General features: G+C 43.5%; 1 protein-coding gene across 1 annotated transcript in view; it reads right to left on the reverse strand.

The window, feature by feature from the left end:
- LOC132867702 (histone-lysine N-methyltransferase PRDM9-like) overlaps positions 1-26400 on the reverse strand; it is a 64116-nt gene extending 37716 nt beyond the window's left edge. The window contains exons 1-3 of the mRNA XM_060900710.1: positions 26304-26400; positions 13290-13461; positions 9660-9931 (exon numbers count right to left, since the gene is read on the reverse strand). Of these exons, the coding sequence (XP_060756693.1) occupies positions 9660-9931; positions 13290-13449 (432 nt within the window). The 5' untranslated portion in view covers positions 13450-13461; positions 26304-26400. The remainder of the gene's footprint in view (positions 1-9659; positions 9932-13289; positions 13462-26303) is intronic.
- Between the last annotated feature and the right edge of the window lie 1529 nt (positions 26401-27929).

Raw genomic sequence — 27929 nt, forward strand, 5'->3', positions numbered from 1 at the left:
GGCGGCAATCCCCGAACCCGGTGGTGGACACCGGAAGTAAGGGATGCCGTCAAGCTGAAGAAGGAGTCCTATCGGGCCATGTTGACCTCCGGGACTCCTGAGGCAGCCGACGGGTATCGGCAGGCCAGGCGTGCTGCAGCTCGGGCAGTTGCGGAGGCAAAAACTCGGAACTGGGAGGAGTTCGGGGAGGCCATGGAGAAGGACTATCGGTCGGCCTCGAAGAAATTCTGGCAAACCGTCCGGCGCCTCAGGAGGGGGAAGCAGTACTCTGCCAACACTGTTTACAGTGCGGGTGGGGAGCTGTTGACCTCGACTGGGGACATTGTCGGGCGGTGGAAGGAATACTTTGAGGATCTCCTCAATCCCACCGTCATGTCTTCCACTGAGGAGACTGAGGCTGATGACTCAGAGGTGGACTCGTCCATTACCCAAGCCGAAGTCACTGAGGTGGTTTGCAAGCTCCTCGGTGGCAAGGCACCGGGGGTGGATGAGATCCGCCCTGAGTATCTCAAGTCTCTGGATGTTGTGGGTTTCCCATCTCACTTGTTTATTTTAATTTTCAGTGTAACAAATAAACAACTCAGAATTAACAAATAAACACTTCTAGCATTTCAAAAATATTCAGTGACCAATATAGCCACCCTTCTTTTCAATAACTGCCATGAGCCTTCCATCCAGTCTGTTAGTTTTTTGATTTGTTGACGATCAACTTTTTGTGCAGGAGCAACCACGGCCTCCCAAATGCTATTCAGAGTGGTGTATTGTCTTCCCTCGCTGTAAATCTCATGCTTAAGAAGGGGCCACAAGTACTCAATAGGGTTTAAGTCAGGTGAGGAAGTGGGCCATGTCATTACTTTGTCATCTTTAAGGCCTTTGCGGGCTCGCCAAGCAGTGGAGTACTAGGGTGCATGTGATGGTGCATTGTTCTGCATAACAATCATGGCCTTCTTGAATGATGCAGACTTCTTCCCATACCACTGCTTGAAGAATGTATCTTTTAGAAACTGGCAGTAGGTTTGGGAGTTGATGTTAAGTCCATCTTCAACCTGAAATGGTCAAACTAGCTCATCCTTAATAATAGCAGCCCATGCCATTACCCCTCCACCACCTTGCTGGTGTCGGAGTCAAAGTGCCTTGTGTCCATTAGTTATCCAGCTATGGGCCCATCCATCTGGTCTATCCAGAGTCACTCTCATTTCATCTGTCCATAAAACCTTTGGAAAATCTGTCTTCAGATATTTCTTGGCCCAATCTTGACATTTCAACTTGTGAGTCTTGTTTAGTGGTGGTCGTGTTTCAGCCTTCCTTACCTTGGCCATGTCTCTGAGCACCGAACACCTTGTCCTTCTGGGCACTCCAGGTCGGTTGCAGTTCTAGAATATTGTGGCACTGGAGGATAATGGGTTCCTGGTAGCTTCATGTTTAATCCTCAAGTCTTTTGCGGTTAATTTGTGTCTTTTCTTCTCCACACATTTTTTGCGACCCTGTTGACTATTTGCAACAAAACGTTTGATTGTTCTGTGCTCCCATTTCTATAGCTTAGCTATTTCAAGAGTGCTGCATCCCTCTGATAGGCATTTTACAATTTTTGTCTTTTCGGTGTCTGTTAAATCTCTTTTTTGGCCCATTTTGCCTGAGATAAAGAAGCTGCCTAATAATTATGCACACTTAATATAGGGTATTAATGACTTTAGGTCACACCCTCCCTCATTACACAAATAAATACCACCTGAGAATGCTTAAATCCAATTAGCATTCAAGTGTATCTAGCTTGCGGTTGGAAAACATGCATAGAAATAATGGTAGGGTCAGAGTACTCACTTGCCTAATAATTGTGCACACAGTGTAATCTCTACATCAAAAGCCTCAACTTGTGTACTAGATCCCTTACCTACACATCTATTCAAACAGATAATGCCTGGAGTAATTGAACTGCTTCTAAAAATAATAAATTCTTCTCTTACGATTGGCTATGTACCCAAATCCTTTAAACTAGCAGTTATCAAACCCCTGATTAAAAAACCTGACCTTGATCCCTGTCAGCTGTCCAATTATCGGCCAATATCAAACCTCCCCTTTATCTCCAAGATCCTTGAAAAAGCTGTGGCACAGCAGTTATGCTCATATTTACATAGGAATAACATCCATGAAATGTATCAGTCAGGATTTAGACCTCATCATAGCACAGAGACAGCACTGGTTAAAGTAGTAAACGACCTACTGTTGGCGTCTGATCAGGGCTGTGTCTCGCTACTTGTGTTGCTTGACCTTAGTGCAGCATTTGATACCATTGATCATTCCATTCTTCTGGATAGACTAGAAAATGTTGTGGGAGTTAAGGGAATGGCCCTCTCCTGGCTCAGGTCTTATCTAACTGATCGTTATCAGTATGTTGATATAAATGGTGATATTTCTAGACGTACCAAGGTAAATTTTGGTGTTCCACAAGGTTCTGTCTTGGGTCCACTGCTTTTTTCTCTCTATACATGTTACCTCTGGGTGATATTATTCGTAAACATTGTATTAGTTTCCACTGTTATGCTGATGACACACAGTTGTATGTCTCTGCAAAACCTGATGAGAGACACCAGCTTAATAGAATTGGGGAATGTGTTAAGGACATTAGACACTGGATGCTTATTAATTTCCTTCTGCTTAACTCTGACAAGATTGAAGTACTTGTGCTAGGACCACATACAGCTAGAAGTAAGTTTTCTGATTACACAGTGACTCTGGATGGCCTTTCTGTTTCTTCACGTGCAGCAGTAAAAGACCTCGGAGTGATTATTGACCCCGGACTTTCATTCAAAACTCACATCAATAACATTACCCGGTTAGCTTTCTTTCATCTCAGAAATATTTCTAAGAGAAGAAATTCAAATGTCATTGCGTGACGCAGGAAAAACTAGTCCATGCTTTCGTTACCTCCAGGTTGGATTATTGTAATGCCTCACTGTCTGGATGTTCCAATAAGTGCATAAATAAGCTCCAGTTAGTTCAAAATGCAGCAGCAAGAGTCCTTACTAGAACTAGAAAATATGACCACATCACGCCTGTCTTATCCACACTGCATTGGCTCCCAATCAAATTTTGTATTGATTATAAAATACTACTATTGACCTTTAAAGCACTAAATGGTCTCGCACAACAGTACCTGAGTGAACTTCTCCTCCTCTATGACCCGCCACGCCTACTTAGATCAAAAGATGCAGGCTATCTGCTGGTACCTCGTATAGTGAAGGCTACATCGGGGGCAGAGCCTTTTCTTACAAAGCCCCACAGTTATGGGACAGCCTTCCAAGTAATGTTCGGGAATCAGACACAGTCTCAGCATTTAAGTCTAGGCTGAAAACATATCTGTTTAGTCAAGCCTTTTGTTAATGGTGTTTATGAGGTAAAGGTGTAGATCTAGAGGGTCCTCAGACATAGTGTTTTGGTAAACTGGGATGTATGGATGCTGTCAGTCCCCACTCGCTTGCTCACTCGAGTTTGTTGACGGTGTAGTGGCTGGCTGCTTTATGTCCCGGGGCTCCCTCATGCCTGTGTTACCTTCTGGCTCTCTCCTTTTAGTTATGCTGTCATAGTTAGTTGCTGGAGTCCCTGCTTGTACTCGGTGCAATATGTATACTGCTCCTACTTATTCAGGTGACATTGGGCATACCTAACAACCTGTAATTTCTCCCCCCCCCACCCCAAATCTGTCCCTCTGAGTTACATGGAGTCAACAGGAAATCTTTTGGTGGAGACCTCGACTGGCTGTCGTAGCCTGCAGGGAATCGGCCGTCAGACTTTCTGTCGCATGTCCCAGACCTGGTGAAATGTAACTGAATTGTCTTGGCCAGCCCTAAGGGTCCCATCTGCGTCTCATCATTGCTGAGGAGTGTGCTCCCATCACCCAATCAAGCATCAAGCCAGAGCAGGTCATGATATCAGGGGCGCAGATAGGATTTTTGAACTGGGGGGGACTGAGCTGTCAGCAAATGATTCCATTTTGTGTGTGTGTATATATATATATATATATATATATATATATATATATATATATGTGTATGTATATATATATATATACACACACACATACACACACACTACCGTTCAAAAGTTTGGGGTCACTTTGAAAAGTCCTTATTTTTGAAAGAAAAGCACTGTTCTTTTCAATGAAGATCACTTTAAACTAATCAGAAATCCACTCTATACATTGCTAATGTGGTAAATGACTATTCTAGCTGCAAATGTCTGGTTTTTGGTGCAATATCTCCATAGGTGTATAGAGGCCCATTTCCAGCAACTGTCACTCCAGTGTTCTAATGGTACAATGTGTTTGCTCATTGCCTCAGAAGGCTAATGGATGATTAGAAAACCCTTGTACAATCATGTTAGCACAGCTGAAAACAGTTTAGCTCTTTAGAGAAGCTATAAAACTGACCTTCCTTTGAGCAGATTGAGTTTCTGGAGCATCACATTTGTGGGGTCGATTAAATGCTCAAAATGGCCAGACAAATGTCTTGACTATATTTTCTATTCATTTTACAACTTATGGTGGTAAATAAAAGTGTGACTTTTCATGGAAAACACAAAATTGTCTGGGTGACCCCAAACTTTTGAACGGTAGTGTGTATACATGTTATTTCACCTCCCTCACTGCCATCACCAGGAACTACCTGCAGGCCAGGACAATGATAACATTTTAACATAGCCTATGGAAATCCAAAGTTTACATATTATCATCATGCACAGAAACTGCAAAACTAGTTTTAAAACCGCTAAGTTCCAACTGTTAAACATAGCAAGAGGCTGGGCTGTGTGTGTGTGTGTGTGTAAAGTGTAAACCAGTGTCCTGACTTTCTAACTATGCCTGTGTGTTGCGTGAGCAGCAGTCAGTCAACAACTCTTCGCAAAGTTTCCTTATGAAACAATATGTTCGCTGAAATTATGGCAGGGAATGCCAGATTAAACATTAAAACTGCCTTCTGAGCACTGTATCTACAGGCTACCACCGAAAGAAGGAGGCTACCAGAAAGGCATCTCTACTCCGTACGATTTTACTTTCACTACGACATTACTTTGAACAGACTATCAAAAAATTGCAAGGTGATATGATAAAGTAAGGCACAGATTACTTCCAGTCTTTTTTTTTTTGAAAAAACGATGCAATCGTTTTCTGCCTTTTGGCACCCTTCATCATGCCGTGTTGGGGTCCTGAACTAGGAGGCGCTGTCCCCGATATGCCTGTCAAACTTGTTGTGGGTAACCATAGCAACCAAGCTCAAAACCTGTGCAGTCTGCACAGTTGCAACTATGTCTGTACTGCTGTGCACCAGGGCCGTGCAAAGACCTTTGGAGGGGCAGGGGCTCAACGTTCAAAAAAGGGCACTTGGAACAAATTTTTCACACAAGTTAACTTTATTCAAAACTAAATTTCAATTGCAAATGAACATTCTGTGTGTGTGTGTGTGTGTGTGTGTGTGTGTGAGAGAGTGAGATCCATCTAAATGCTGCAGTATTCTTCAAAGCAGCAGTCTTCGGTTTGCCATGTTCTTGAAAATGTCTATGACAACACTGTATTCAATATGGATATCTTTCTCAATTGCCAGCAGACGAAGGTCTGACAGCCTTTCTTCATGAGGCTGCGGAGTTTTGTCTTCACTAGCTTTAACTTTGAAAAGGAACGCTCTACCGTTGCAGTTGACACAGGTAGTTTTCTTTCTGACCCAACTGGACAGAGATCCACTGCCTTTTGCTGCCTCCCGCAGCTCCTTCTCTTTCTGCTTCTTTATCCTCTCTTTCCTTGGCATCTTTGCATAATGCAGGTTTTCACTTATTTAGAAAACGTTTCCCTATGTTTTAACTCAACTAACCTAAGCTACTATAACATAATAGTCTTGATAGAATATGTTGTGGACGTCGTCATTCAGCCTTAAGTTTTCGAAGCTGCTAGAATATGTTATTAACGCCGTCGTTCAAAGTTTCCGAATCTGCCACGTTAATCAAATGGATGGAGCAAACGGTTATAGCCTAGGCGGCTTCATTAAATGATAAACAACCCTACGCATTTACTGTTGTGTTCTAAGCTGCACAGTATTGCATGTTCAGATAAGAAATGAAAGGAGACTTTCAGTGTGACCTTACCATGCCGTTCCTCACACTGTCTCCCACTGCCAACCGCCTGCATGCGCTTTCTGCACGGAGGCTCACTGAATGCATGACGTCACGGATTGATGCCCGCATTTACATAGAAATACGTTATTTTATAAATCTATAATTTCATATATTATTGTCAAATTGTAGAGAATATTGATGTTGGAGCTAACTTATCTTTTACAAATATTAAAAAAACAACAACAAAACAGTCCCTATGAAAAGGCACTTTGGACAGCAAACAGAAAAGGGGCAGGGGCTAGAGCACCTGTAGCACCGGTTCATTGCACGTGGGTGCTGTGCACCTCAATAAACCGAATGGTAATTAGTCTTTTGATTTTTCCGTGAGGTTTGCCTTATGCAAAGAAAGACAGCATAGACGTTTTTTCCTCCCTATAAGTGGGGGGGACCGAACGAGGTGAATTTAAATCTGGGTGGGACGAATCCCCCGCATCCCCCCCTCTATCTGCGCCCGTGCATGATACATTTTTTACCATATTAACATGCCATTGTTGTGTGTTATGCCTGATGTAAAGACTCTCGTCTCTGCGAGCCTACCACACAGATTGAATACTTGTCATTTTTAGGGCATACCTAATGTGTTTTCTTTCTCTCTCTCCCCCCCCCCCAATCTGTCCCTCTGAGTTACATGTTGGTCCTGTGATTGAGATGCTGGCCTCTTCTGCCCCTCGGACCTGCTTGATCCATCCTGGTGCCCTGTGTCTGGTCGGAGTTTTATCGCACCGCTCCTGTGAAGGACGGCCCCATGAGGACAGTTGAGGGTTATACCTGGAGGATGCTCTGAACTCTTACAGTAATGCTTTAATGGCTGAGGACTACAGTTGTCTTGCTAACTTTAGGACTGCAGTTATCATGAACAGTTTTGCACTCAAGTTTCCATCAATGAAGAGTTATAACATCAACGAAACTGTCCTCATGTTAAAACTGTTAATATTATAGTCAGGCTGTCTGTTGTTGCCCAAATGAGGATGGGTTCCCATTTGAGTCTAGTTCCTCTCGAGGTTTCTTCCTCATGTCGTCTGAGGGAGTTTTTCCTTGCCACCATCGCCACAGGCTTGCTCATTGGGGATAGATTAGGGATAAAATTAGCTCATGTTTTAAGTCGTTCAAATTCTGTAAAGCTGCTTTGCGACAATGTTTATTGTTAAAAGCGCTATACAAATAAACTTGACTGACTATCTGCTGGTACCTCCTATAGTGAAGGCTACATCAGGGGGCACAGCCTTTTCTTACAAAGCTCCACAGTTATGGAACAGCCTCCCAAGTAGTGTTCGGGAATCAGAAACAGTCCATGTTGAAGTCAAGGCTGAGCACATATCTGTTTAGCCAAGCCTTTTGTTAAGAGTGTTTATGAGGGAAAGGTGTAGATCTGGAGGGTCCTCAGACAGAGTGTTTTGGTAAACTGGGATGTATGGATGCTGTCAGTCCCCCACTCACTTGCTCGCTCGAGTTTGTTGATCCTGTAGTGGCTGCTGCTTTATGTCCCGGGGCTCCCTCATGCCTGTGCTACCTTCTGGCTCTCCCCTTTTAGTTATGCTGTCATAGTTAGTTGCCGGAGTCCCCGTTTGTATTCAGTGCAAAATGTATACTGTTCCTACTCATCAGGTGACATTGGGCATACCCAACAACCTGTGTTTTCTCTCTTTCTCTCCCCCCATCTGTCCCTCTGAGTTGCATGGCAATCCTGACCTCTTCTGCTCCTCAGACCTGCCTGATCCATTCTGATGCCCTACATCTGGTTGGAGTCTCATCACGTCGCTCCTGTGGAGGATGGCCCCATATGGACAGTTGAAAGTCACACTCGGAAGATGCTCTGGACTCTTACAGTAATGCTTTTATGGCTGAGGACTACATCTGACTTGCTAACTTTAGGACTGCAGTTGTCATGAACAGTTTTGCACTCAAGTTTCCATCAATGAAGAGTTAGAACATCAACAAAACTGATTTCATGTTAAAAATGTTAGAATCACATTGTCTCTTATCACCCAAATGAGGATGGATTCCCTTTTGAGTCTGGTTCCTCTCGAGGTTTCTCTCTCATGTCATCTGAGGGAGTTTTTCCTTGCCACAGGTTTGCTCATTGGGGATAGATTAGGGATAAAATTAGCTCATGTTTTAAGTCGTTCAAATTCTGAAAAGCTGCTTTGCGACAATATCTATTGTTAAAAGCGCTATACAAATAAACTTGACTTGACTAGAGGGTGAAGAGTGGGGAGCCATTGCTGAGGCAATCAGACAGGAAGTCCTTTATCCAGAGGCAGATGGATTAAGACAGTCTCAGGTCTGTCAGGTTGGACACCAGTCTGTGAGGGAGAATGGTGTTGAATGCTGAGCTAAAGTCCACAAAGAACAGCCTAGCATAGCTCTCCTGCTGCTCAAGGTGAGTGAGGGCAGTGTGGAGAGTTGTTGCTATGGCGTCCTCTGTAGATCCATTAGCTCTACAAGTATACTGGTGTCTAACATGGGTGGGGGACTTGAGATGATGCAAGTCTGAACCAGTTGCTCAAAGTGCTTCATGATGACGGGAGCAAGTGCCACTGGTCAGTGGTCATTCAGGCTGCTAATGGTCTTTTTTTGGTAATGGAAGATGGTAGAGGACTTCAGGCAGGGTGGGATGGTGGACTGGGATAGGGACTGATTGACTTATGTGACATCCTGTGCTCTGTACATAACATGGTTCTAGATGTTGTTTTATTTTACTACAAGATACATGCCTATCAGAAATACTGGACAGAGGTGGTCAATTACTGCAGGAGTCTTGGTCAAGGTGGCTCATTGCTATTTAGCCCCTAATGTTCTCCAAGCTTTAACATTAACAGCCCCATGAGCCTTTGCACTCTGGCAAGGCTCCGTGGAACTGGCAACAACTAAAGCGACTGCCTTTTCTGGTCGCTACATGAATAATCCTCCTCCCTGGAGCCAAATTTATTTTCAAAATGGAATTAAAGGCCATTTACATTAAAAAAAAAAAGTGACTACCTACAAACATTTTTAATGAAAAAGTACAGTCACTGTTGTATTTTAAAAAAATATTATTTCATGAGCCTGCATGAAAATGCATGGGGTTGCTCAAAATTCCACAGCACACTTCACTTTGTCTCACAGCACACCGGGTATATACTGTCTCATCTCATCATCTCTAGCCGCTTTATCCTGTTCTACAGGGTCGCAGGCAAGCTGGAGCCTGTCCCAGCTGACTACGGGCGAAAGGCGGGGTACACCCTGGACAAGTCGCCAGGTCATCACAGGGCTGACGCACAGACACAGACAACTTGAGCACTGAGGCGTTACTAGTATTTTTATTAACAGGCAAGTTCCACCACACTGGCTAAAAGAACCGATGTCGGACCGCAATGTGCTCAAACTTGCGATTTACACCACTACTCCACATATCATCTGCAAGAAGAAACTGATATTAATTGGAGCTACCTTCATCTAGTCATCATATTTTGTTACATAAAAATATACAATCTTTATAATAAAATTTATGACAAACTCACAACCGAGGAGTCTCCACTGTTCTTGGCTTCCTCTCGGTTCACCAGCTCTCCCTGGCAGGGGCCGAAGTGTGCACCTACTGGAACAGTCTCCCCCTTATTAAACACTCCCAGGCCTGCATCAGGAATACTGGACTTCTGGATTTCTAGCCCAGGAGGAAGTGTTTGTCTGGCTCGGTCAGGGACTCCCATGGGAACAGGAGTATCGGGGATGAAGAGGGGTGGTCCATGAACCTCGCATTTGTTGAGGAAGAAGGATTTGCAAACTTCACAGTCTAGGAGAAGAGAAAACACAACAGGAAGAAATGAGGCCCAAATGTGTGTGCAATCTGTGTGTGTCTATCTAAGACCATATATGGTACATTAGTACTGTATAAAGATTATCCTAAGAAAGCTTGCCAGTAAGGTTCACTGAGCATCTGGTTGAGACTAGAGGTGTCCATCAGGACTGGGATCAAACAGGACACAACAAAGTACCAGTATTGGCAAAAAATATGGAAACACCTACCAAAATGACAAAACACCACAATTTGACCTTTTGTTCTCAAGTTCTCTTAATAAACTAAACATTTTCATCATAACAAACAAATGTTACAAGTAACCAGAGTAAATCATTCTAAAATATTATCAATATTTGGTATGGAACCCCTTGACACTGAAGTGCACTGACACGATCAGGCATGCCATCATAAAGTTTATGAATAAAATCAAGGGGAATTGATCTCCATATGTCTTGCAACACTTCCCAGAGCTGTGGCAGGTTTAAAGGAGCCCTTTTCACCTTCTCTCGCTCCATGTAGTTCCAGACTTGCTCAATTATATTCATGTCAGGACTTTGGGTTGGCCAATCAAGAATTGTCAAGCTGACATCTTGTTCTTTGTTTTGTAAATACTGTTTAACCATCCCGGCTGTGTGTTTTGGGTCATTATTTTACTGGAAGATAAAGTTGTTGCCAATGAGAGCTCTTCCAGAAGGCACAGCATGATGGATAAGGATTTGTCTGTACTTGTCAGCAGTGAGGGTCCCATCTAGTTTGTAGAGATGACCAGCTCCATTGTAGGTGATGGCTCCCCATACTTGCAGGACCCCTCCGCCATGTTTTACTGTGGGAGAAATACAGTTTGCCTTGTATCTTTCTCCCTTTCTGCACCTGACTTACTGTTGCATAGCGTTGCCAAATAATTCTAAATTTCTTCTCATCTGAGAACATGACCCTTTTCCACTGCTCAGAAGTCCAACTCCTGTGAATTTTTGCCCAGTTAAGTCTCTTCTGCTTATTTCCACCTCTCAACAAAAGTTTTGCGCACTGACACATGACCTTTGAGGCCTTCTGCTGAGAGCGTCTTCCTAACCAGGTGTGGGGAGACATCCTTGCCTGTAGCATCTTGGAGGTCCTGTGCCAGTTCCTTGCTGGATTTCTTCCTCTCTCGTAGGGATGGAGTCTTGAGGTACTGGACATCAGCTTTAGTCAACTTTTTCTTCCTTCCTCCACCTGAAATGTTCTTGAAGTTCCCAGTCTTCTGGTGATGCTTGAGGCATTTCCAGACAGCACTGTGGGTCACATGCAGTTTCTTTGCTATGGCTCATTATGAATGGCCCTCCTCCCGCAAAACTTTCATCCTAATACGCTGCTCTTCTGTAGTTTCTCTCTCTGATGCCATTTCTGCCTGTTGCCTGGCTGTAGTCAGAGGATAAATACCTTTTCTAATGAATTATTTGTAGAGACCACATGATTTAGTTAATGGTTTTCACCTGTGGAATAATTAGCATATCATGGTAGGATTGCCCAACAAGGAGTGATTAAGGTGGTTTTTGGGGCTAAACTAAAAAAAAGAGATACTATTTCCAATATTTTTATGATGTTTATCACACAACGATGGCCAAAACTGCTAGTATTTTCATGGGTAAAGTATAAAATTGTGGTTAAAATGTGTCTCTGTAGCTTCATAATGTATTTCAGTTGCCTTCAGTGCAGATTCTGATGTCATTTGCACGGACTAAGTATGCAAAATCGATCTTTTCCTAGGCATTTCCATATTTTGTGCCAGCACTGTATACGAGTATGAGGTATTTTTTTTTTTACTTCCTTGTGGGAGTAAACAAATGGTCAGATACAAAGCTTGCAGGGCAAAATAAAACGAATGTTCATTAACATGACTGTGGCACTGCATGACGTATTTACAGTATTCTCTTAGGACTTGCCTGGGCAGGGTTGTTTTAAATTCAGCTACTTGTTTGCTTATCTTCTGGGGAACAGAATTTCCCAAATTTGTTATGAAAATCACCCCTGACTGCTCCCCGGGCGCTCTGGTGTGGCTGCCCACTGCTCTGGGTGTGTGCGCACGCGTGTGTGTCCACTGCTTCAGATGGGTTAAATGAAGAGGATGAATTTCACTGTACTTGAAGTGTGCATGTGACAAATAAAAAGTTTCTTCTTCTTCTGTCCACACAGCAAGTAAGAAAGTAAATAAATAAATAGTCCAACGGGGAGGAGAACTTGCAAAACTTCACACAGACAGCAACCAGAGCTTAAAATCGAATCCAGGACCCTGGAGCTGCACCACTGTGATGCCCCAAAATCCGTATATTTGGACTCCTGTCTCTCACACCCACTGTCTCTTATTGAACATTCCATTCCAGAGGCATAATGAGGGGCATACTCTCTGTCCCCTATTAAATCACAGCTGGTTGGGATCTTCTGCGAGCTTATGCATGTGGGGAACAGAGCACATAACACTGTCCTCCAGGTGTATTTTGCTATCATGTGACACAGCATGAGCTGCAATTGAAAAAGAGGAGTTTGATGGCTTTACATGTCTTGGAGGAAGTACGTGTTAGCCTTCACTCACATGATTAGAGAGACCTGGCTAGTGGGTGGATACTAGCAGGTGACCACACTGGACGACAAATGGGTGGAAGAAAGAGGGGGGAAAAACCTATAATCTTCTAATGTGGTGAAGACGTTACGACACATTTATTTAACATTTATGGAAGGAGACCCAGGTATCAGTCAGCAAGTTTCCCAAGATGGAAGAGTCTTCAGGACAGAGGACTTTGTGCTTTCTGGTTTCTCAGTCACACGACATCCCACATTTTTTTTTTGTCTCAGAATAAAACACAGGAGTGGCTGGAGAGAATGACAGACATTATGCCACATTAAATGTAAACAGAAACAAATTAAACATTGAATGTGTCATTCATTAATAAATTCAAAATTGCAATAACAAGCAAATCACTATGGTTTCAGGGGAATCATACATTTTGGGCCATGCTGCAATATGAAAATAAAACCATGCAGCATAGATTTTTTAATACACACCCATCATGTGATATTCCATGCTTTTTTTGTTCAGGTTAACATCCTCGGTTTATAACGACTAAAGTATTTTAAATAAATAAATAAACAAAGTTTCTCTCACTCCTCGCTACCATGTTACACGCTCTATAAACAAAGTTCATACTTTAATCAATAAAAAAATCTAAATTTCAATGTCAAATTGTTGATTAAAATTATAAGAGAGACTGAGGCTACATGCCAAATGTACTGTATTGCACTTTTAGTGCACCAGATAGTGTGCAGGGTAGAATAAACAGTGAGTGTTACTGAGCGCCAGAGTGGCCTAATGTCTTACAGAGATAGTCTTTATCGTCAGGATCTTCCACTTTAATGGAGAGACCTTCAGGTGGGTTGTCGAGATCGTCTCCATAGCTGTAGATATTCAGCTCCAGCGTCTCCTCTTTCTTCACACAGGCTTCTGAGGTCTCTCCATCCATGGATGTCTCTGTTTTCATGTCCTCACACAGCTAAAAATCAAACAAATCTGTTAGGGCAGGACGGTATCCATCCCACTCGGGAAGATGCTGCTCTCATTTCTCGCAGCATAGCTCATAGTCTCAGAACAGGCCTAGTTAATCCACGACAATCCAGAGCCAAGGCCAGGGAGCAGACGGACAGGCTAAACTGTCTGCTACCTGCACAGAGTCATCACACAGGTTTCATTACATTGAGACTGTGCCTGTTCCCCGAGCTATACAAAAAAGTAGAAATACTCAGTTTGTTCTAATAATCTAATTAATATAAAATTAGATCATACTGACTGTACAGCTGCTGCCAGCACCTTTGACCTACTGTAAAAGCTAAGACTTAAATATTTTCTCTCTTATGTCTGAAGCACGAACTGTTAATAAACTTCTTACTGATCGGCAGTTTAATGTACTGTGTTTAAAAAGAAACATGGATTAAACCAAAGGAGTCTGTAGCATTAAATGAAACTACTCCTCCTGGTTGCAGTTATATACACCAGCCTCGTCTAACTGGCAGAGAAGGCATCGCGATTCTTTATAATGATTATCTCAGTATGACACAAAAACCTGGACAGTTAGTATGAAGAACTTCAAATGCATTTGTGGCAGTGGGGTCGTGGCTTAGTGTCAGTTTGTGAATGTAGGGCAGGGCCAGGGAAGGTGAGTGGCAAAGTCAATGCACCTGTTGCCAATTAAATGTGTGTGTGTTTGTTGCAGTGACTGTGGAGTAGAGCCCTGCACTCCCACGGGACTCGCGGGACCCGCCGCAAAGCAGTGTGGCGCGGGACAAATTTTGAAAGCTCATTGCGGGCGCGGGCGGGACCGGAAATGCACATATGCGGGCGCGAGCGGGAGCAGGAGTGCACATATGCGGCGCGGGCGGGAGCGGTGATAAGCTGCAGTCCCGCTAACTAAAAACGTGTTTGAAATAAAATTTATAAATTATTAATTTATATCTATCATATATAATTTGTGCTGGATATTTTATTTGGCATTAATAAAAACATTTTAAGATGCCTAAATTTGCCATTGATCACGCTAACGGGAAATCCTTTGATAACTCTAATGACTCGCCGTTCACACCCAGCTAGCAAGAGAACCATGAGTAAAGTGATTTACTGTTTGAGTTAGTCTACAACTCTAATCAGAGAGACAGGTTACACAGTGACGGTAGGCTTGACTCAATGCTATCCCAGAAATTCTTCCTGTAATATGCAAATTTGGCTGTCCAATCAGAGGCGGCCAAATTTGCATATTACAGGAAAGATTTCTTGGATAGCATTGAGTCAAGCCTACCGTCACTGTGTAACCTGTCTCGCTGATTAGAGTTGTTCACTCATGGTTCTCTTGCTAGCTCTGCTTTGCAATTTAAAAAAATTAAAAAAAACATTGGTACAAAGTGTAGGTATCATGCCGCCATCTTGTGTCAGAACTACAATTCCCAGTCCACTTCCGTGTGACCTACGTCACGCGTGGGCGGGATCATCTACGTCATCATACAAGGAAACATAAAACAATGGGACAACGCTTCCATCTTTGTCTCTCACGGCTGGCTTCCGATGAATCTGGACGTATAAAGAGGCGCGCTCTCCACCCAAAAAGACGTCTTCTTTCTTGCAAGATCCATCACTCAGCGCGATTTTCTTTCTTACCCTTGGCAAAGGTAAACTCTAGAGTCGCGCGATCCTTAAACTCAACCCGAGTTACAACCGGTTTACTTGCATTAGAAGTGACGTCACGACTGCAGCCCAGGCAGTCAAAAGTTAAGAAGCGATTGAATCCTTTTTAACTCAAAAGCGCTGTGCATCTTATTCTGATCAGAGACTTTTCCTCACGAACGCTGAGGTTCGGACCAAGAATCCTCTGCTTTCCACGGGAACCACCCAAGTGCTCCGCTGGACCCGAAAGTTTTCTACACCTCCATCCCGAGCGGCTCACGTGCTCCCACGGCGAGGCTGAAACTACACCGGCGAATAGTTCTTCATATCTTGCTAAAGGCAGGATTAAGTAAGATTTTGGCATTTGGGCATAATTAGGATAGTCTTAGGAATTTGCTTTTATTTGAAATAGTGTGAATTTAAACCCAGGTTTATTCATTACACTATTAGACACGCAGCGTGTTGATTTATTTTGGTTCTATGTTCTCTCAATTGTTTAATAGATAGGCTGCGCATGCTTCTCTCTTTTTTATTCTTACTAACATTATAATTTCATTATTATACATCTTGATGTCATTAAGATTTCAGTGAATTCAGTATGGTTATGAGCTAGTGGGTTAGCTACAGCTTCCCTTTTGTCTGCTTAGCAACACAAAGCTAATCAAGGCCTACCATGTGCTCAGCAGGCCATCAGGCCTGATAAACCACACCTCAGCTAGAAATCCACAAGTTAGCTTTTAGTTAGCTACGGCTAATACCCTTGTCTTTAGCAACACGTGCTCAGTAGGCCTCACAAACACACTTTAGCTAGGCCATAGGGCCTTTAGCAAACTCACACTAGCAACACAAGGCTAAACACAGAGCTAATCCTTTGTTCTGTTTAGATAACATTCTTTTGTTTAGCTACCAACAAGCTAGGCCTCCACCACGTGTAGTTAGCTACACGAGGCTAAACACATGGTCAAGTCCTACACCCACACACACACACACACACACACACACCTCACTGCTTGTATATATTGGTTTATTATTTTTATCTTTGTTATAATAAATTCATTTATTAAACAAGCTGTGTTTATTTGTGTGAACAATATGAAGTCCCTAGTCTCCCTCGAATTCAAAAGGGTGCATATACAAGTTATGTAATATGGTAAGTGATCGTAATAATTTGGAAATATACCATAATTTAGCTGTTTGGTAATTTATTATTAAGCACCAGGATTAATGGTATGATTCACTAAATGATTCATTGAACGATTCCCTAAATGATTCATTGAACAATTCCCTAAATGATTCATTGAACGATTCACTTCAAATGAGAGTGATTCTATGGTATGATTCAATTCAAAGGAGTCAAAGTAAACGATTCAATGGGATTGATTCATTTTAATTATTAACCTTCAAAATTTAATGAGACTGATTTAACGAGATTGATCACTTAATATCAATAATTAATTGATTGCACCCACAAAAGCAAGCCCATTCACTTTATGCTGATCAGAGAATTACAATGGTTTCTCATGTGACAAAAATGTGCGATTCGCTATTAAATATTTTAATCGCTTGACAGCACTAATTATTATTAGAGACACTACATGCTGAATTCAGAAACAAGGTAAATAATAACGAACGTGAGCTGTAGATATTTATGCTCAAATCCACTCAAAGTAGGGGGCAGGGCACCATCACGCTGTGTCAAGACAAGAACTTTCCTGAGAAATAACGCGAACGTCTGCATCATGCGGGATTTGCGGGCGGGAGCGGGACAAAATATGGCAGGCGCGGGCAGGAGCAGGAGCAGGACTGAACATCATAATTCTTTGCGGGCGCGGGCGGGACTGCACAATGCGGGCGTAGGTGGGAGCGGGACTGAAAAATCCGACCCCCTCAGACCTCTACTGTGGAGAACAGAAAAAGAGGGAGAGAGCAGAGAGAAGAGATTTCCCCAGACCAAAACACAACTGTGTGTACGCACACGTCTGTGTACCTAAACGGACGTTAAAGCTGAAAAACAACATGAAAAAGGTGTGTGTGAGCGTCATCTCTCGCCTACCATGCTTCTGTACTCCACCCACATGAGGGACGTATTAGAGTGGTGCCGAAACCCAGGAGTACAGAAGGGAACCACCACATGAAGTCTTCCCCATTGAAGGATCTCATCCATGCCCTCGCTACTGCCCAGCAGAACCAGAATCAAGCGCTGACCGCCCTCCGGAAGGAACAAGAGCAAGGCTTTGAAGCCTTGATACCGGCCCAGCAGGAAGATCACCAAGCGTTCCGGCATCTGCTTGTGTTGTCGGGGACCTCGACCGCAGCGGACCCTCCCCACAGCACCCTCACAAAGATGGGTCCGTACAACAATCCGGAAGGCTTTAATTGCTCACTTCAAAGCCAGCAGCCGAAGTGCGGGGTTGGCCAGTCGAGCAGCGCGCAGCATGCCTACTTCCGCTCCTGACTGGCGAGGCACAGCCCGCCACACAGCAGCTCACTGCCGGCAGCCAGCTCATATACACCGACCTGAAGAGAGTCATCCTGCAGTGTGTCGGCCACTCTCCGGAACAACATAGCCAGTGCTTCTGGACACGGACATTGGAAGAGGTCAGCCAGCCAAACTGCCAGCATTCAACCAATAGCGGCTGAGGGTGGAAGACCATGACACCAACAGGATCATCGATCTGGTGACACGAACAGTTTATCGCTCAACTTCCGGAAGGAACGGCAGACTGGGTCCAGCGTCATCGCTCAGCATCCCTGGAGCAAGCCATCAAGTTGGTGGAGGGCCATCTGATGCCGGTTCCGACAGCAGGCGGATGGGTCACCTCTTCTCCCTTCTCTTCCCGTCCCCACCCCATTCCCCCACGACAGAGACGGGGGCTGGCTCCCCACAGCTGGCCCACCGCACCAGTGGTGTCCTCCCATATTCTCCTTCCGCATCTGTGATTGAGGAGTCACACAGTGACTGGAGCAGCCCGGCAGTCCTGGTACCCAAGACTGATAGATCGGTCCGGTTCTTTGCAAACTATGGAAAAAAGTCAACGTGGTATCTAAATTCGACACATACCCAATGCCTCGCATTGATGAGTTGCTTGATCGGTTAGATGCTGCTCACTTTTATTTGACACTGGATTTAACAAAGGGATATTGAGGTTTTTCACCCACGTGACCAAGTCATGTGATGCATCGTTACGCTGCCATTTTGGACGTCACAGCTCGAATCAGTTTGAATGCGAGGAAGGCGACAAACGAAAAACATAAAAGAAAAAGGAGCGAGATGCAGAAAACACCTTCACTATCCAGCGACGTAGGGCATTTACAAGGCAAGCAGAGGGAGAGGTATTTGCAAAAGTTGAGGTTAGCAGGCTTAGAGAATGACGTTTACCTGCTTCCACCAGGATTATTCACTGACGTACAGAAGGACACGAAGCCCTCGTCTTTACCTGACTTCGGCCCACATGATCTGTATACCTATGTCGTTAAAAACCCATCGCCATACACAGGTATTGATCTGAAAGCGTATAAGAGTTTGGATGCCTACAAATATTTTGTGTCAGGCTGGGTAACATGCCTACATCAGTGGGTCGTCCCTGGAGCCGGTGGTCGCCATCTTATTACAGCTAAGGTTTGTTCACATTTTCATTTACTTTCGGTCCTCAGGATAAACAAAATGTTATTAAATGTCATTGAAATAACTTCTTAGTCTGTTGAGACATGGCCCATTATAAATTTGCTGTTATCAGGCAATGACCAAGAACTGTATTATTAGGGTCAGTGTCTGTGTTGTAGCAGTGTACTAGCAGCTAGCTGTTAGCACTAGCTAATGTCAACAACATAGTAGCTAGTATGTTACTGTAGCAATGTTTACGTTCAGTCATTTGAATGACTGTTAAAAACTTTCAGTCTCAAGTTTTTCCTTTACTGTATTTACTAGTTTACTGTAATTATGATCCGGCAGCTATTTACACCGGATCCAGTGTAAATAGCTGCCGGAGTGCGCTCCAGCACCTCGGCCGGAGCACTCCGGGAGCAAGTCGGAGCGTGCTGCTTAATTTGAGGGGGAGCAAGCCGGAGCGCGCTCCAGAACCTCGGCCGGAGCACTCCGGGAGCAAGCTGGAGCGCACTGCTTAATTTGAGGGGGAGCAAGCCGGAGAGCGCTCCAGCAGCTATTTACACTGGATCCGGTGTAAATAGCTGCCGGATCATAATTACAGTAAACTATACAGTAAAGGAAAAACTTGAGACTGAAAAGTTTTAACAGTCATCCAAATGAATGAACGTAAAAACATTGCTACAGTAATAGACTAGCTACTATGTTGTTGACATTAGCTAGCTTGACCTTCAAAATGGCGGACACTGGGGCGTCACGTGACCCCGTGACGTCAGGTGAAATACCTCAATTGGCAGATCCCCTTGACTCCTCTATCCTGAGAGAAAATGGCCTTTTCCACACCGTTTGGATTACACCAGTTTGTCACGCTTCTTTCTGGGTTATTTGGGGCTCCCGCCACATTCCAGCAGCTCATGGAGAATATCCTCAATCCCCACACTGCCTATGTGGCAATGTACCTTGACGACATTATCGCGTACAGCAATGATTGGCCTCGGCACCTTGAACACCTTAGGGCTGTCCTAGAGTCACTGAAGCATGTGGGTCTCACAGCTAACCCCCAAAAAATGTGCAATTGGGTGGGTGGAAGTACGGTATCTGGGTCATGGGCAGGTGTATCCCCAAATTGACAAAACTGCTGCAATTGCGGCTTGCCTGAGGCCCAAGACCAAAAAGGGGGTGAGGCAGTTCCTGGGGCTGGCTGGCTACTATCCTAGGTTCATACCTAATTATTTAGATGTCACCAGCCCACTGACTGATCTCACTAAAAAGGGAGCACCAGATCCGGTCCAATGGACGGAGCAGTGCCAACAGGCTTTCACCAAGGTAAAAGCTGCAGTGTGTGTGTGTGGGGGGGGGGGACTTTTACACTACCCTGACTTCTCTCTCCCCTTCATTTTACAGACAGACGCATCGGACAGAAGGCTGGAGGCCGTTTTGTACCAGAAGGTGGAGAGCAAGGAACTGTAAATCAGCTGCAAGCTCTCGATGCACGAAAGTATGTACAGCACCATTAAAAAGGAGTGCCTGGCCATCAAGTGGGCGGTCCTCACCTTCCAATACTACCTGCTGGGGTGCCCTTTCACACTCTGTTCGGACCACGTGCCCCTCCAGTGACTCCACCGCATGACGGATGCCCATGTGCGGATCACCCATTGGTATCTCACCCTCCAGGAGGTTACATGGTTACATTTGAGGTGGTCCACAGGCCAGGGCACAGGTGGTGGTGGCAGACTTCCTGTTCCATTGAAGGGGGAGTCCACTGCAGGATGTATGGCTCCCCGGCCCGAGTCGATCGGTGGGGGTATGTGGCAGTGGGGACATGGCCTAGCGGCAGTTTGAGGATGGAGGGCGGGTCCAAGGTTTCTTTATTTGTACCATACCATAGTACTGGTAAATTCATTGTGTAGGCAGGAATTCAGCAATCCCAATACAAAATAACAGCTATGTAAAATACATTGTAACAGACAAGACAACAACAGTACACACATCCTAACATATACCATCCTTAAAAGTGTGATCTTTAAAAAGTGCTTCATCAATTGTTCAGTATGAACAAAATTATTCACCTCTGGGCCTTACTGTTCAGCAATACAATTACTGTTGGTACAAAGCTCTTTCTGTACCGTTTTGTTCTTCCCTTAGGGACCCCAAAATGATGACCAGAGCGAAGGAGCTGGAACTCACCATGCAAAGGGTGTGAGCCATCTTTAAGAATACAGGTAGATTTACGTTGTAACTGTCATAAAGAGAAGACATGGTGGGTTGAGGCTTCCCAATTAGCCACCCAGCCCATTTATTTGGTTCAGGGAGTTTTTGTCCTGTAGTGACAGACTACCAAACCAAGACACGAAGGCAAAAGATAACAATGACTCAGTAAAAGCACGATAAAATCGGGTCAGCATAGTTTTATCAATGTTAAAACGGAACAATTTCTGAAGATAAAACAACCACTGATGTCCCCTCTTGCATACTGCTTCGCAGTTCTTGTTAAAAGTCAATTTATCATCAACAACAATCCCAAGATGCTTGTAATTATCCACGCGTTCAACAGATTGGCCCTTGATGACTGTGAGATCATGGTTTGGAGCCTGATTTCTAAAATCAATAATCAATCATGTCCTTTGTTTTGGATGTATTAAGCACCAAGAACGAAAGATCACACCACCTAATAAAATCCTCCAAGATTGGACCATGGCTGTATTCATTATTGTGTAACAAACTTACAATGACGGTATCGTCTGCAAATTTTAAAATGTGCCCGTTTTCATAGACAATCTTACACATATCTGTATAAAGGATAAAAAGTAAGGGAGAGAGAACACATCCCTGAATGAATAAGTTTAACTAGACAATTCCCCTTCGGGAAATCGTGAGAGTGATGCAGTGGGCGTAGCAGTCGCTATTGCAGGAGTTGTACTGTACTGTGTGAATGTGTGACTTGCTATGACGCTCCGATGCTATGATCATGTGTGTGTTTGAGAGACAGAGAGAGAGAGAGAGAGAGAGAGAGAGAGCAGCCCCTCCCCCATCTGCTCCCTGACTGGAGCTGGTTGCCTTGGTAACGGTGCACAGGTGGAGGCAGAGACATAAGATTACAGGCAAAGAGAGCTTTTTCTCAGATTTCCTTCTCCTCGAACAACGGCGATTTACACGAAAATGAAAGGAGGTATTTACAAAATTCTTTCACATTGAGCGCTACAAGGCTCTCATGAACACACTGATGTAATTTTTTTGTCCCTAGTGTAAAAAATGTGGACAACAGGTCGGTTGTTTTCAACTCGCTATTTCTGATTTTGTAGTAAAAGCACTGTCGGGATTATAATGGGAGTCAATTGAGCAGTTGGGCTGTGAACCTGTCACTTTGAGGCTTCTTGTGCGAAAACTGTAAATCCTATCGTTTAGGTAGACACATCGTGTGAATCAAGACAAGTGTGACTCCAACTTTTGAGAAAATTGTGTGTAGAGTGCAGAGCATTTTTTAAGGATTTTCCACTAGGAGACCAACTGGTCTGGGCAATACAATCACAGGCCCCAGAGTCCATGCGGCTGCACCGCTGCGGCATATTCTGTGATGCAAAATCGTTCACCAATCACCATACAGACAAATGCACTACAGTGACTACACAGCTATCAAGAGCAATTACCAAGCACAAATGTTACAGGGGCAAAGACAGGTTTTTAATTTGGGCACCATGGCGAGCTTAAACTTTTTTTTTTTTTTTACTATTTTCGCGCGTAGCGTGCCGAAATTTTTTGACGCATCATTTTTAGTAATTTTTTTAACCAATTATAAATATATCGAGCAATAAAAATAATATAAATTACATAAACATGTGCAAGTATAAAGTAGTGCTGTATCTAAAAAGTCAAAGGTTTTCTCCAACATTCTGAATAAATAAAAAAGATAAAAATATTTTGTAAGCCTAATTATGATCACAGCATCTATTTGGGCGCACATCTATTTCAATTCAACTTCCAATATAATTTGGTATGAATTAATTTGGGCATAAATGGGATAAAAATAATTTTCACTTAAGTTTAAAAATAAGCTGGTACAAAGCAGATTACATAAAAGTCTCACATAAAATATGTAATAAAAATCCATAGCGTACCTGGCAACTGTAAGGCAGCTGTTGCAGACGACAAGCCAATGACCTCGACCTTGTCAACAATATCGTCTGATGTCTTCTGACTGTTCTGTCGTGTGATAAACCTCCCCATTCCCCCGCCTGTAGACTTAATAATGCCATCGATTGTGCATTTTCCATGAATATATGAACTGCTGTTCTTATTATGCGATTTACCAGTTGTCTTAGGTCTACCACGACCCGGCATGACGACCACTTGTCAATCTATACTATCAACAGTATCACAAACCGACAGCCACGTGTTATCATGAATCGTTGAGAATTTCACAACATAAACAAAGGAAGTATATTTTACGACATTCAGACGTCAGAGACTCAGACACGGTTTACGGTAATCGCTAGACACATTTCATGTTCACTTCATGTTATGAAGCGACTGAACAACAAATTGAAATATATATGCCAAAAAATGACATTTAACAATAATTTAAAAATATTTTGGGTTCTCCACCCTTATGAAACAGGATATTTTCTTCTAATTTGGGCGATTTTCGTAAGTTCTATTTTGGGCCTTTTGACAAGCCCGTAATTTGGGCACCGTTATACGGTATGTAAATGGGGCTGTATTTGCCCTTGTGTTATATCAAAGACACTCAAAGTTACACAGTAATGACATCGGATTCTAACATCAGCCATCTCAGTAACCAAATTTTAGTTTTGTTTTTCTTAACCAACATGATCTTGTGTGTATATCTTATAACATAGATCTTCATTTTCCTTGTTAAATGTATACTTACATGGTACTTGATTAATTAATTGCAACTGATTGAACCAAATGATAAGACATAACTTGGTTTAAAATTTGGGCTCCCAGTGAAGCTGGTTTGGCATTGACTAGGAGACCAAATCTGGCCACTGGGAGACCATTTGGTCTCCCAGTAACTATGCTAACTATGTTAAAAAATGCTCTGGTAGAGTGAAATTTGTGGCTGAAAAAACACAGTTTTAATGAGAAATGTAGAGCATTTTTTTAAAGCTGTGTACACTCTAGCTCACTCTAGCTCGACTGCATAGACACCCATTATAAAGTCTGAATTTCTCCAGATTTGATCATGGTGATTGATCTGTGACTGATCAAAAAGTATACAACCTAGCAAAAAAGTTGAATGCCACATCCACACAGGAGAATTTTGTCCCCGTTTTAAAGTTTGAATCATGTCTCTAGGTGAAAGCATGCCACAAGGATGAGAATGAAAAATATTTAAAAAGTCTGAAAAAACCAGGGCGGGGCCCAGGGGGGCGGGGCCCATGGCCCAGGGGGGCGGGGCACAGGGGTACCAGGGGCTAATGATTTTTGGCTATTTATTTATTTATTTTCTTTATTATTAGACAGGGAGATTATTATTAGACAGGGAGATTATTATTACACAGGGAGATTCTTTTGTGTAATCTGAGCTGAAGTGGGTTTTGTACTTTGGTTTTTTGGGGCGCACGCGCGCTCTCTCTGCCATGCCGATCCTGTAGGCTGCACTGACTCAGCTGAAAACTCCGGTCCTCGAGAAAAGAGATAAAAGCCCGCCCACACTGAAAGCTGATTGGCTTATTTTGCTGAGTAACCCAATCAGGATGCTCTTTGTCTGGCATGCGCTACATGAACAAGCACACAGGCAGTGTTGCCACATTGGGCGGTTTTAAGTGCATTTTGGCAGGTTTGGAACATATTTTGGGATGGAAAATGTTAGCAGTATCTGGCAACACTGCACACAGTCTCCCTCGCGCGCGCACATTCTAAGGCCAAGTTTACATTAGACCGTATCTGTCTCGTTTTCTTCGCGGATGCACTGTCCGTTTACATTAAACCACCTGGAAACGCCGGGAAACGGGAATCCGCCAGGGTCCACGTATTCAATCCAGATCGTGTCAGCTCCGGTGCTGTGTAAACATTGAGAATACGCGGATACGCTGTGCTGAGCTCTAGCTGGCGTCGTCATTGGACAACGTCACTGTGACATCCACCTTCCTGATTCGCTGGCGTTGGTCATGTGACGCGACTGCTGAAAAACGGCGCGGACTTCCACCTTGTATCACCTTTCATTAAAGAGTATAAAAGTATGAAAATACTGCAAATACTGATGCAAATACTGCCCATTGTGTAGTTATGATTGTCTTTAGGCTTGCCATCCTTCCACTTGCAAGTGGTAAGTGATATGCGCTGGGATCACACACACAACGGCTCAGTCCTGAATCACAGCTTGTGCACTTCACTCGCGTGCTCTGTGAGCTGCGCAAGGCTGGAGTGCGCACCCTCCAGAGGGCACTTGCTGTTCAGGGCGGAGTGATTTGGAGTGCAGGATGCCTGCGGAGCCGAGCATATCCATGTATTGGTGTTGCTGTGTGCACGCAAATCGTGTATTGGTGTTGCTGTGTGCAAACTAATCGTTTTAAAAACGTTAATCTGATGATCCGCTGATACGGTCTAATGTAAACATGGGCTAAGATGCGTGATGCAGACCTTAATGTTGCACACGCACGCTCAAAAACGATCATTTTGGTCTGAAAAAGTCGGAAATCCGCCGATCGGCGGAAAATTCTCATCCCTGATGCCAGAGCAGCAGATGTTTGAAAAACGTTGAAAATGTGCGATTTTTTTCATTTATTCCCATTGAAATGAATGGGAAATTTTGCGTGATTTTTTCACGACTACGTCGCAAAAAAATTGTAGAATGCTGAACAAAGTAATAGCACACCTAGTCCGATCAAGCCGCACGTTTTGATGTATTGTTTCTGTGTGCGATGTACAGTTATTGGGTTATTCGAAATCGAAATTTGTACGGAAGATGAATAAGTTTAAGAAGAAGAAGAAACACGCAGAAGAAGAAGAGTTTGCAGTGCCTAATAAAGCCCTGCGTATAAAACCAGCCCTGAGTTAAAGTAAGAGGTTTCATTGCTGCCAGAGCTAACTGTTAGACACAGTTCTCTCTCTCTCTCCAGGGATCAGAGGCTTCGAGCTCAACACCATACGATTCTTCCAACAACAAGACCTCCCGGTTCGGGAAACCATGCCTAAAACAGTCCCCTATGATTTCATCCATTTTCAGTGTGTAAAGCTTTCTGCTCAACACACTGCAGAGGGGGTGATTCTGCCTGATTAGCTTAACAATAATAATAGCATTTTTAAAAAATAAATAAAAACCCCGAGAAAAAGTCTGTGAGAAATCAAGTCGGAATTTTGAGAAATAAAAAGTTGGAATTGCGAGGAAGTCTCAATTTAGAAGAAAAAAGAAAGCGATAGAAATGAACTTGAAGTGAAGATTTAAATACTTTCAATATACAACTAAGCAGGTTAGCCAAACTACAACTCTCTCCTGAGTGGATAAATAGTGCACTATCTAGGGTGCACACGGCATTATTTCATACTGAACGGAGTTCCTAAAACAGTAAAGTGGAGATATATTTGGGATTCGACCACACACCTTCAGTTTAACTTACCTCAGGGTTTTAAATCCTCAGAGCCAGACACAATAACGTGTTTTTATTTTTATAACTCGAGGGGCTAAAGCGGCTCAGACGAGCAGCGGTTTTTTCTTCTCCAGTGTTTTCTGGCGGTTGGAGAAGCAGCTATACTGGACGTGTTACCGCCACCACCTGGACTGGAGTGGAGTGGAGTTTCAGGGTGGAGGACGCCTATCCCAGCCGAGCCCAAAAGCCAGTATCTCACTGGGCTGCGACAAATTGCGAACGTCATGCGCGAGAGAGTTTCAAAAGTGTCTTGAAACATTCGCGGGGCTTCTCAATTTCCTCGCATGAGTCGCAAAGTGTCGCTCCTTCATCACTGATATTTTGAACGTGTTCAAAAAATTAGTGCGATAAAATTTCTCTCAAAATAGCCGCAAATGCATCGCTGGTGTCGCAAAGCTGTCACGAATCCTTCTCAAGTCAGTTTCCGTGAGACAGGAAGTGCGAGTTTGCTATCTGCCCCACAAGCCACATACTCATGGATTGTTATGAATTTGCCTCTGACCAGATGAGAAGCCATCCATTCCTTAGACAATGTATGATATGGGCCAAAGATTATAACTTATTGGATATGGTCCCAGTTAAGAGTTCCTATTGGGGATCAGTACCTGTGTGGCTCCTTCCCTCCTTCCAAATTGATTTTAAGTTGCACAAGGATAAACATGATGAGGAGATTGAATTTTCTAAGGACTCTGTTCAGGAGCATATTCAACATAACTGGAATCTGCATTTGCAGATTTATACTGATGGATCTAAAGATCCCGAGTCAGGGAGAGTGAGTTGTGCGTTTTATGTTCCACAGCTAGATTTAAAATGCGGGTATAGAATAAGTGATAATATGTCTGTGTTTACAGCGGAGGCTTTGGGTATTTTAAAAGCCCTTCAATGGGTATTGGAGGCACGGCCTAAAAACGTGATTATTTGCTCTGACTCTTCATCAGTCTTACACTGTATTGAAACATACTCTTCAAATGCTCGCCCTGATCTAATCTCAGACATTCTATTGTTGCTGAATAATCTCCATAAGAGTGGCTGTGTTGTTTCTTTCCTGTGGGTCCCCGCCCATATGGGTATTAAGGGGAATGAACTAGTCGATCAGTGTGCAAAAGACAGCTTGAAAGAGGACACAATTTCTGTGTCGGTTAGCCCAGGTCGAACTGAACTAAGGAGTAAACTCATGGAGGAAGTGTTCCAGACATGGCAGCTCCAGTGGGACAGAGATGTGAAAGGGAGACACTTGTATGCAATTCAGCCTTCTGTAAGCTCCCAGTGTACTTTAACTGGAGTTAGGTCTCAGCAAGTAGTGCTGACACGTCTTAGATTAGGGCATTGTGCCCTAAACTCCAATCTATATCTGATTAATAAACACAGAGATGGATTGTGCGACAAATGCAGAGTTCCTGAGACAATTTCTCATGTTTTGTTAGAATGTGTGCAATACAGTGTGCATAGACGTACGTTTTTTAACAACCTCTCCGGCCTTGGTGTTACCACTGTCTCTCTCCCTGTTTTGCTTCAGTTGAAGGATTATAAAGTTACCTCCATCCTGATTGGGTTTTTAAAAGCCTCTGGGCTTTATTCCAGAATCTAAGAGTCTGA

Source organism: Neoarius graeffei, chromosome 19, assembly GCF_027579695.1.
Source record: "Neoarius graeffei isolate fNeoGra1 chromosome 19, fNeoGra1.pri, whole genome shotgun sequence".
NCBI classification, from domain to species: Eukaryota; Metazoa; Chordata; class Actinopteri; order Siluriformes; family Ariidae; genus Neoarius; species Neoarius graeffei.